Here is a 12303-nt window from a genome sequence, read left to right on the forward strand (position 1 = left end):
AATTTCGATCGGTGAAGTTCAAACACATCCCGAGAGTTCACAATGAAGTTGCGGATGCCTTGGCCACCTTAGCCTCAATGCTGCACCACCCTGACAAAATGTATGTTGATCCTCTGCACATCCAAGTCCGTGATCAGCACGCCTACTGCAATGCCATAGAAGAAGAAGCGGATGGCGAACCCTGGTTTCATGATATCAAAGAATACCTCAGGATGGGGATATATCCAGAACATGCCTCTGGAGACCAAAAAAGAGCCCTTCGGCGGTTGTCGAATGGTTTCTTCCTCAGTGGAGGGGTATTGTACAAAAGAACCCCGGATTTGGGATTGTTGAGATGCATAGATGCCGGGCAGGCAACGACAGTTATGGCAGAAGTACATGCTGGAGTTTGTGGGCCACACATGAGTGGATATGTATTGGCAAGAAAAATCCTTCGAACAGGGTGTTATTGGCTCACCATGGAACACGACTGTATCACTTTCGTGAGGAAATGCCATCAGTGCCAAATACATGGAGACTTGATTCACTCTCCGCCAACAGAGTTGCATACGATGTCAGCACCCTGGCCGTTTGTAGCATGGGGCATGGATGTCATTGGGCCCATCGAGCCAGCAGCGTCCAACGGTCATAGGTTCATTCTAGTGACCATTGATTACTTCACCAAATGGGTTGAGGCTAAAACCTTCAAATCAGTAACTAAGAAGGCAGTGGTGGACTTTGTTCACTCCCATATCATCTGTAGATTTGGGATCCCAAAAGTGATCATCACGGATAACGGTGCGAATCTTAATAGCAGCTTGATGAGAGAGGTATGCCAACAATTCAAGATTATACACCACAATTCCACCCCATATCGTCCTAAGGCAAATGGAGCAGTCGAAGCAGCCAATAAGAATATCAAGAAGATACTGCGAAAAATGGTGGAAGGGTCCAGACAATGGCACGAGAAATTACCCTTTGCTTTATTGGGGTACCGCACTACCGTCCGGACCTCCATAGGCACAACTCCTTATTTGTTGGTATACGGAACTGAGGCCGTGATACCAGCGGAGGTCGAAATTCCGTCCCTCCGAATTGTCACTGAAGCCGGGATTGATGATGATGAATGGGTAAAAGCTCGATTGGAACAGTTGAGCCTGATAGATGAGAAAAGATTGGCAGCAGTGTGCCATGGTCAACTGTATCAGAAGAGAATGGCAAGAGCATATAACAAGAAGGTGCGCCCCAGGAAGTTTGAGGTAGGGCAGCAGGTGTTAAAGAAGATCCTCCCACATCAGGTCGAGGCAAAAGGCAAATTCGCCCCAAATTGGCAAGGGCCTTATATCGTGACCAGAGTATTGTCCAACGGTGCTTTGTGTTTGACAGATGTCGAAGGTAGATGTGTCGACATGGCTATCAATTCAGATGCAGTCAAGAGATATTATGCGTAATTTCTTTAATTATGGCAATTATTCGGTTTGTTTGTTTGTATTTGGCATTTATTGGATAATGAGATGACGGAGGCAATTCTTTCTTCTACCCAAACACTGTTTAACCCTTGCTTCCCCCTTTGAGCCTTAAGCAAATTCTTTCAATACCCCTCTTTTGGAATCACTAATGGGAAAGATACAAAAAAAAAAAAAAAAAAAGAAAAGAAAAGAAAAGAAAAAGACATGAAAAAATGAAAAGAAGGAAAAGAAAAAAAGAAGAAGAAGATAAAATCAAGGAATATAAAACCGTGGGAACTACGTTTGACCTGATTCCTCAAAGAGGATACGTAGGCGCCTCACGGCTCGGTCATAGTATTCATCATAGTGAATATAGGATGCATAAGGTACATAGTGTGCATAATAGGCACAGCGTGCGTAACGCACATAGCACAACATAAGTGTGAAAAATAAATAAATTCCCCAAGCAAGAAAACTGGGGCAGAGGTTATGTTTTAAAATCCAACAAAGGTTTGATTCCAAAAGTTGTAGCACATCACCCATCAGATTATTTTCATTTTTCATAGCCTTTCTTTAACTCCGCACCAAAACCAACATCAACGTCCAAAAGACCTCCCGATCAATGTTCAAGAGATGTCGAGTCAGGCGAATAAGACCGAGAATAGTACACCAATCCCCAGCAGAGAAGAGGATCGTAAGACTGGGAATGGATTGATAGTCAAAGGAGTTTCCAGAAGAGAAGGTCGTATCTACAACGCCCTGATTCCTCGAAAGAAATAAAATGAGAGAGTCTTATCGGTGAAAACCTTCACAGGCACCGAGAGGCGATGTAAGATGAGGGATATGAAATGAGAGAGTCTTATTGGTGAAAACCTTCACAGGCACCATAAGGCGCCGGGAGATGAGAGAAAAGAGAGAGTCTCATTAGTGAAAACCCCTCGAAGGGCACTATGAGGCGACGAGACAGATCAGCAAAGCTACCACATTCGAAACAAAATGAACACTCTTTTATCATCCCCAGCAAGTCAAACCATCGGGCAAATCAATTGATACAAATAGACTGGGTCGGAATCTATGGTGCACGCCATGATCACGGGGACCAATTGTGTCCTCCAGATAAGTTCTTTTGATTGTCTCCTCCCACAAAATATTGGTTCAGAAAGATTTTCTCCTTTCCATATCTTTATTTCTTTTCCTAAAATGTGTCTTTAAAGGATTTTTTAAAGCTTACTACCAGAAACCGAAGGGGAATTCATCCAATGCAGGATAATACAAACAGTCTTAAAGGCCGGCCCCAGGCAATCCAGGGATTGTGCTCGGAAATGTTGGAAGAAGTATGCTCCAAAAGGGAGTGGTTTCGGGGATTAGAAGCAGACTCCCACATCATGTGTTTAAAGAGAAAGCAGAAAAGGGGGTAAATTGAAAACCAATCCCCAGCAGGCTAGAGACCCCCAACAGGCAACCTTGCCCGCCAACCAATTATGGGGACAAAGAGCAAGAAAGGGGGAAGAGAGAAAAATGGCTCGCCAGAAAGGCACCACCACGATTAAAACTGACTAAATCCTTTTGTCTGTTGCAGGAGAGCAAAGAATTGATGATGGCAGCAAGATGCAACGCCATGGAAGTCACCAAAAACTGGGGCAGAAAATTTTCTGCCGATTGTCGAAAATTTTCTGGAAGAACGGGAAAGCAATTTCAATACTTTTAAGTTCTAGGTCGCCCACCAGTATAATGCGGGAATACTTTTAAGTTCTAGGTCGCCCACCAGTATAATGCGGGAATACTTTTAAGTTCTAGGTCGCCCACCAGTATAATGCGGGAATACATTTAAGTTCTAGGTCGCCCACCAGTATAATGCGGGAATACCTTTAAGTTCTAGGTCGCCCACCAGTATAATGCGGGAATACTTTTGAGTTCTAGGTCGCCCACCAGTATAATGCGGGAATACATTTAAGTTCTAGGTCGCCCACCAGTATAATGCGGGAATACATTTAAGTTCTAGGTCGCCCACCAGTATAATGCGGGAATACTTTTGAATTCTAGGTCGCCCACCAGTATAATGCGGGAATACATTTAAGTTCTAGGTCGCCCACCAGTATAATGCGGGAATACCTTTAAGTTCTAGGTCGCCCACCAGTATAATGCGGGAATACATTTAAGTTCTAGGTTGCCCACCAGTATAATGCGGGAATACTTTTGAGTTCTAGGTCGCCCACCAGTATAATGCGGGAATATATTTAAGTTCTAGGTCGCCCACCAGTATAATGCGGGAATACATTTAAGTTCTAGGTCGCCCACCAGTATAATGCGGGAATACATTTAAGTTCTAGGTCACCCACCAGTATAATGCGGGAATACATTTAAGTTCTAGGTCGCCCACCAGTATAATGCGGGAATACATTTAAGTTCTAGGTCGCCCACCAGTATAATGTGGGAATACATTTAAGTTCTAGGTCGCCCACCAGTATAATGCGGGAATACATTTAAGTTCTAGGTCGCCCACCAGTATAATGCGGGAATACATTTAAGTTCTAGGTCGCCCACCAGTATAATGCGGGAATACCTTTAAGTTCTAGGTCGCCCACCAGTATAATGCGGGAATACATTTAAGTTCTAGGTCGCCCACCAGTATAATGCGGGAATACTTTTGAGTTCTAGGTCGCCCACCAGTATAATGCGGGAATACATTTAAGTTCTAGGTCGCCCACCAGTATAATGCGGGAATACATTTAAGTTCTAGGTCGCCCACCAGTATAATGCGGGAATACATTTAAGTTCTAGGTCGCCCACCAGTATAATGCGGGAATACATTTAAGTTCTAGGTCGCCCACCAGTATAATGCGGGAATACATTTAAGTTCTAGGTCGCCCACCAGTATAATGCGGGAATACATTTAAGTTCTAGGTCGCCCACTAGTATAATGCGGGAATACATTTAAGTTCTAGGTCGCCCACCAGTATAATGCGGGAATACATTTAAGTTCTAGGTCGCCCACCAGTATAATGCGGGAATACTTTTAAGTTCTAGGTCGCCCACCAGTATAATGCGGGAATACTTTTAAGTTCTAGGTCGCCCACCAGTATAATGCGGGAATACTTTTAAGTTCTAGGTCACCCACCAGTATAATGCGGGAATACATTTAAGTTCTAGGTCGCCCACCAGTATAATGCGGGAATACATTTAAGTTCTAGGTCGCCCACCAGTATAATGCGGGAATACTTTTAAGTTCTAGGTCGCCCACCAGTATAATGCGGGAATACTTTTAAGTTCTAGGTCGCCCACCAGTATAATGCGGGAATACTTTTAAGTTCTAGGTCGCCCACCAGTATAATGCGGGAATACTTTTTAAGTTCTAGGTCGCCCACCAGTATAATGCGGGAATACATTTAAGTTCTAGGTCGCCCACCAGTATAATGCGGGAATACTTTTAAAGTTCTAGGTCGCCCACCAGTATAATGCGGGAATACTTTTAAGTTCTAGGTCGCCCACCAGTATAATGCGGGAATACTTTCAAGTTCTAGGTCGCCCACCAGTATAATGCGGGAATACATTTAAGTTCTAGGTCGCCCACCAGTATAATGCGGGAATACTTTTAAGTTCTAGGTCGCCCACCAGTATAATGCGGGAATACATTCAGCTCTAGATTTTGGAATCAGTCACCCCACCTGAAGACAGAAGGTTACAACAGAGATCCCCAAACGGGAAACAATAAAATCCCCAGCACCAAGAAGCAGACAACTGCAAAAGCAAGCGCACATTCAAAGGGAAGAAGGAACGCGTCTCAAAAGAAGTAGTTTGGGAACGTTGTAGCATGCCCAGTATAACAATTCTGATGAAAAGCCATACCACTGAAGAAACCATTGGAAGATCTAAAGAAGAAAGCCGTGTCCCCAGCAAATCAAGCAAAGTGATGAGAACTGACATTCAGAAAAGGTGAAGGACCAGCATCATCTCCAAGTTCACAAAATAAAGGCGTCGGAGGAAAGCATTAGCCGACAAGAAAGCAAGGCAACAAGAACAAGTTGAAGATGGATGAAATTTCAGGATCCTCAGTTTAACTTAGCTTCTTGTTTTCCTTTTAGAGCAATGTAATAGGGAGATCGGTTGAGCAGTAGCATCCTACAAGCAGCATACAACAGCGCACAACAACAGCAAACACTACAGTCACACGGTAGTCCCAGCTACCAAAATTTCCCGAACTACATTGACCTGATTCCTGTTTCAGCCCAGGATATGTAGGAAACCTCTGAAGCAAAGGTTCGGTCAAATCTTTTTCAAAAAATGCTTCACACGGAGTATTCGGACGGGCAAAAATCGCTCGCTTATCTTTGCGCGAAAACCCTTCGTGTCTTCGTGCAAAGAGGGGCAGCTGTAAGCACGTGATTTTTTGCTTTACGAGCAATCGCTCCAAAAGAAAATAAAAATAGTGACAAATGATTTCGCTGTACAATTTTTCGATCTTTCCGTGACATGTGTTGTTAGTCGTTTGTGAGTCTGTCCATTTTGCATCTAGTCCTTATCAAACAAAAATACAAAAAATATATGTGGCGTTAAGAGAAAATTCAAAAAAAATAATATAAATATACGTGCATCGTCCGTTTTAGGTTGTGATTTAACTTACTTGGTATGATAATTATGTTGAAATGCCATATTGTTATTTGTTTTAATTTCATTTGTTTTATTAATTATTTTTATTTTTATTTTTATTTTAAATTGGAAAACAAAAGAAGTTGAAATCAGTTGGGCCCAAAAAATAAGACAAAAACAGGCCCAAACCAACGATCTGACCCGGTCCAAACCCAGCCTGCCCAGGCACGGACTCAAACGACGTCGTATCGGCGTCCCCATTTGAAGCCGTTGATCTGATTCAAAGGAACGGTCCAGATCAGGTTGTCCAACTCACCTCAACGACGCCGTTTCAGGCAAGTTGAATCTGAGCCGTCCAACCTCATTGATCCAACGGTCCCTGGTTCCCTCATGACCCGACCTATTTAGCCGGTTTAACCCAACCCCTCACCTAAACCAAAACGACCCCGTTCCCATACCAAACGACCCCGTCCTGTTACCCACCAATAGATCTAAGCCGTTCAGATCACTTGATCTAACGGCTCCAATCTCTCTTCCCCTTCCATATATAAACTTGACCCTTTACCCCGCACCCCCTATCCGAACCCCCCCTTTCAGTCATCTCCTTCCCCGAACCCTGAAACCCCCAAACCCTAACGCCGCCCTGGTTTCCTTTCCACCAAAACCCGGCGGCACGAACGCCGGTGACCACCCCCTTCACACCCCTAAAGCATCCAACCACCCTGAACACGAATCCACTAACCACGAACCTCGAATCACTTTCGTTCGTCTCGAATCTTCATTTGAAGATTTGAGTCGAACCCGGATCTATGCCAAATCATCCCATCTTCATACCAGACACTCCCCTGACCTTCCTCGTGACCAAACCAAACTTGGTTTGGTCCGAATCTACCCACAACTCCCAAAAATCCAGATCTGGAAATCCAGACTTTAGAACACATGCACTTGGGGAATCCGGCCGGTTTGGACATAGGTTTGAGGTCTAATAGACCTTAATCAAGGTGTTCTCATGTGAGAACACCCTGATTAAAGTTTGTTCGGCCTCAAAAGTTCGAAGTCGAGTTTGATTTGAGTCCGTTTGATTTCAAACTTTTTCAGTAAGTTTCCTTTTCTCTTTGTTTGGTTCTAATTAAGTTGTCAGCATATTTCTTTGTGTTTGTTTGTTATTTTGTTATTTTTCATTCGGATTTCTTCCATCTCTGTTAAAGGCCTTTTATTTGGCCAATTGTCTTCTGTTTGTGTTCTGAATATACCCTGTGATATACGTGTTCATCAATTAGATTAATCGTCAAGCGAGTTTAATTCATATAAGTTCCCAGTGTTTGAACAAATTTATCTGAGGTCATTCGGGACTCTATACGTGTTGTTTATATGAACGATTGATTGTTATGTGTTACGATTAATATAGTCGAGTCGATATATGTCGTCAATTAGTTTCAATCGTTAATGGTAACAACTTGATTCGTATTGCTTATTTCTGCTGTGATCGTATTTGAGTCTCATTAGGAACTGAATTGTATTGCCTGTTGATTTTGTTCAAATTAAATTAAAAGAACATCTAGGGGAAAGGTTATAATGGCAGATTCAGATTTTGGTTTTTAAACACAATGCCATTTGGTTTGGACTGTGGGCAGCATGTGTATGGTTTGCTTTAAGGAATTAAAATAATCGGACAGCATGTGCTGTCAGATTATATTCCTACTGCCCATACTTTGTTTAAACAAACAAGTGATCAGTACACTTTAACAACCAAAAAGAGAGAGGGGCTGTCAGGGATTTCATGGGGGCTTGATTATTTAAAACAAGTGAGTGGAAAAGCAACAGGGGGGGGGGCAATTTTGAGTTGTAAAACAGACTGTAAAATGTTAAGGTTATGCTATAAAAGAGGAGACCATCCGTTAGAAAAGAGGTTGATTTTCGAGTCTTGAGAGAGTCTATGAGTAAGAAAACTGGAAAAGGAAAAAAACAGGAATAAATTTCAGAACATTGTGAAGGAATATTGCCTAGAAGAAACTGTGTAAGAATCCAGTTTGATCAGGTTGTCTTCGTGGCTTTGCTTTTTCTGTCGTTTGCCAAGTTTTCTTGTGGTCATTGGATTTCTGTTGCTGTTACATTCAACATTCTGGGCTGTTATTTCCTACTCTGTTTTACTGGGATTGTCCATTTGTTGTTCGACTCTTTGCTGAGCTTCATCATTATTGGCTGGTTGTTTGTTGCTGTGTTGTTGCTGTGAATCTGCTGATTGCTGTTGTTTGCTGTGTGCTACTCAGCTGACCCTTTTCCTTCTTCTTCTGTTCCTCTACATCAGGTACACAACCAAGGCACTATCAAATGTAATTAGAACATTGAGCATGAATGCAAAAGAAAGGAAAAAGACTTGAAGTTGATTTTCATATATATACTGTTATATTAGATATCATGTATTGTATGATAATTTTCATTCTTGTATTGACAATCGAAGCAGCCTATATGCCTAATGTATATTAATATAAGTTAGCTAAATGGTAGCTTACATATGTATGCTGATAGGTGATAATATGTTCAATGAGATATGTTGCATTTCAGATTCTAGTTTACTTTGCAGTATATGTTGATATGTATACCAAGTATGAACACTGTACATCCTGGATTAAGTTCTTCCTTTTTCGGATTGATGGTCTCATATAACTAGTAAACCACCTGTTAAGACAAAGAATACCAAACTTGCAATATCAACCCCGTAAAGGTCGAGTTCAGACCAAAACAGGCCTAGCCGGCCTGCTTCGAGCAAGCAGTGGCCCAGGTTTGGCCCATCACGCATGGGTCGAATTTGGGCCCATGACTACTTATTCGACTGACTGTGCGCGCAGCCTTGTTCCTGATTTTAGCATTTCCGAATTCTGTCATAAAATAACTTGCAAGCATTAATTAATTAGGATTATCTACTGCTTTCGATTGATAGAGACAAACACGACAAGAAACGTAGTTGCTATAGGATATCCTTTAAAAATAAGAATGAGATGAGCCTCGCCGAATAAAAACACAGATTGCGGGGCCCTCAGTAAATACTTGTTTTAAATTACTTAGAATTTAGGAGGGCCGTTTAGCGAATTTCGCGGCCTCCGCAAAATAATAACGCGATAGTCTCTTTAGGCGCGTGTTTAACAATTTACTTTCTTAAGCTCGGGTGTGCATTTCATGCGACCCAAATTCAAATCCTAAAACATCAAATAAAATATGTTTCGGATTGTGGGTGCATTTCATGTGACACAGTCCAAAGATATATTTTAAGCGATGTTCACATTCTTGTAAAAAACAATAATAATAAAGCGGTTAAAAGATAAATTTGCACATAAGTTCATATTGTATTAAAAATCAGATAATCAAGCCGAATATAACAGTTGAGCGACCGTGCTAGAACCACGGAACTCGGGAATGCCTAACACCTTCTCCCGGGTTAACAGAATTCCTTATCCGGATTTCTGGTACGCAGACTGTAATATAGAGTCATTATTTTCCTCGATTCGGGATTAAAATTGGTGACTTGGGACACCCTAAATCTCCCAAGTGGCGACTCTGAAATAAATAAACCAATCCCGTTTCGATTGTCCTTTAATTGGAAAAAACTCCCCTGCGCCCTCTCGGGCGCGGAAAAAGGAGGTGTGACAGTTGTGTAGCCAATTTGGAGAACTTTTGTAACCCTCTTATTGTTATAGTGGAGTTTTTTGGATCTTTGTGATCCCGTAATTTTTACCTTCGATTTGAAGGGTTTTCCATATTAAAATTTAGTGTTCTTTATTTTCTTTATTTTCAGGTTTGCCTCTTCCTCGACATAACAATACTAATAGTAAGATAACCAAAAACATTAAATTTATCACTTTAGTGATGCTATCACACAAGTACTTTGATTGGACTATAAACTGAGCATTTAACAGCTAGGTTATAGCTTTCCCCAATTACGTGTGGGCACAAAAGAAACATGTCAAGATTAAACTACATTAATAAGTGCCCCTAGCCACGTATGCCCATAGGAGGGGTCCGCGAATTCCCCGCGCTTCGCCTATTGAACTCCTCCTCTTTTTATAGCCCAATTCCCAAACTAGTAGTATACCCAAAGACCCCCTCAACCTATTTTTCAATGCATGGCTAGTCCTAATTTTGACCTTAACAACCAACCCTTTCTCTTTGTGCAAATTTCATCAAACACATCACAAAATGTGGAGCAATCATTGTCCTAGTAATAGTGCTGCTATATCAAACAGGTCAGAACAGGGGAGGCATTCTGTTTATAGAGGAATTCGCAAGAGGAACGGGAAATGGGTATCAGAAATACGTGAACCGCGGAAAACTACAAGAATATGGCTAGGCACGTATCCAACACCAGAGATGGCAGCTGCAGCATATGATGTTGCAGCTTTGGCATTAAAAGGTCATGATACGCCGTTGAACTTCCCGGGCTCAATGTGTTCATATACTATGCCAGCTTCGCTAACAGCAGCAGACATACGCGCGGCAGCTGCAAATGCTGCTGCTGTTAGAGCGCCACAACTGGAACGCGAAGAAGCGCGGCATCAGGCAGAGTGCCAACCTGAAGTTGGAGATGGAGCAATGGGACAAGAGTTTTTTGATGAAGAGGAAGTGTTTGGTATGCCAAGATTGTTAGTTGACATGGCGGAGGCAATGCTTGTGAGCCCTCCTAGGATGAAGACGACTCCTTACGATGAGTTGCCTGAATATTCTGATGCATCATATACTCTCTGGAGTTACCCTTAATTATCAATAATCAAACATGTAACATGCATTAGCTTAAAAAAAAGGTATCAATAATCAAGGCACTCTCTTGGTGTGCCATGTACATCAGTTGAATAGTGTGACCACTAAAATTATATAGGTGCGGTTGTGTCATGGGCTCAAGTTGTAGGTGAGACCAGAACTTGTCTCACTCTCATTTTCTTGTATTCCTAATATAATTCGGATGGAGCCTGTTGGAGTGAAATAGTGCAACTAGTTGCCGTTGAGTCTGGTCTTTTCTTGTTGTTTTCACCATATGCAGAAGCTGGTTTTATTGTATATTTTCTCTTCCATTTAGGATATTATAACAAGCCTATTTTTTTACCCTGATTATGAGAACCAGATATGGGGCCAGGGCTTGTGTTGAAGGAATGAAGGCTGCCCTATGTGTTACTACTAATTAGTATTCACAGTCAGATTGCCGAAGCTTACACCTCTCTGTAAAGGCTCTTCTTGAAGTGCATGATGATGAAGTGCCTAAGCTATAATAATGAAGTGCATGTTTGAGACTTATTGCTATTGTTCGTAGTACACCATTTAACCATTTTTAATTCTAATCAAGGAGAAGGGAGCTTGAAGCAACGGTAAAGTTGTCTCCGTGTGACCTACTGGTCACATGTTCGAGCCGTGGAAGCAACACTACTGCTTGCACTAGGGTAAGCTGTCTACATGGGGTTTAGAGCAGCCCTTCCTCGGACCCTACATACGTTATGTATCACACTGACTTTTTAATTCTAATCAACGAACAATAGTTGGGAATAGGAATAGAACCCAGAAAGTACAGACTTGAAACAAGATTATATATCAGGAAGAATGGTTCTAAATCTAGAGGTTCAATTAAAAGGCTTTTTGTCTCCCTTTGGTTTCTACCCTCATCCCTGGGTGACCAGACGGAAAATAATTTCAACATAATCAGACGTATTACTATTTGATACCTAGGAATTGTCCAATTGCTCAGAAAAGTTCCTAGGACAATCATGTGTTGCACGTTGTCATAGTGTTTAGTGTGTGTCTCTTTCTTTTGTGTTCGTTTTTAGATGCACTCGATTATTTTCCCTTTTGCTAAGAGCTTGAACAACTTCATTCTTTGCGAGTTTATTAAACCCTAACAAAAAGGTTAGAGTGGGCAATAGGTAATACCCTGTCATCCTTAATTAGAAATTTCGGACTTAAATTTCGAAAATAAAATTCTGTCATAGGGTGAGACTACTTATTAAATAGGACTTTCCGTCACGAATCCGGATTAATCAAGCTTCAAAGCGAGTACTAAACAAGACAAATGAAAGACACAGGGCTTCTAATTTAACGAGGCTAATTTCTTCTTAAAGTACACCCATGATGAATGGTTGCAGCGATTTGGTAGGGACAAAGTCTCGGGTTCAATGCACATCGTGATAAATGTTGGATCAATTGAAAACTAATTACTGTACTATAAACTAAAAAAGAAATCCGTTAGAATTAGAAATGACACACATATTTGACTAGTAGTATTGTGGTTCATATCTCTGATTAAATTCTG

At 41.6% G+C, this 12303-nt stretch overlaps 1 protein-coding gene across 1 annotated transcript; it reads left to right on the forward strand.

Moving 5' to 3' along the window:
• The first annotated feature begins 10090 nt into the window (after window positions 1–10090).
• LOC104218282 (ethylene-responsive transcription factor ERF025-like) lies at window positions 10091–11114 on the forward strand. The gene has a single exon (XM_009768736.2). It carries the CDS (start codon window positions 10209–10211, stop codon window positions 10764–10766), a length of 558 nt encoding a protein of 185 aa, XP_009767038.1. The 5' UTR covers window positions 10091–10208; the 3' UTR covers window positions 10767–11114.
• Window positions 11115–12303: the final 1189 nt, after the last annotated feature.

This window comes from Nicotiana sylvestris, chromosome 11 (genome assembly GCF_000393655.2).
Source record: "Nicotiana sylvestris chromosome 11, ASM39365v2, whole genome shotgun sequence".
Classification (NCBI taxonomy): Eukaryota; Viridiplantae; Streptophyta; class Magnoliopsida; order Solanales; family Solanaceae; genus Nicotiana; species Nicotiana sylvestris.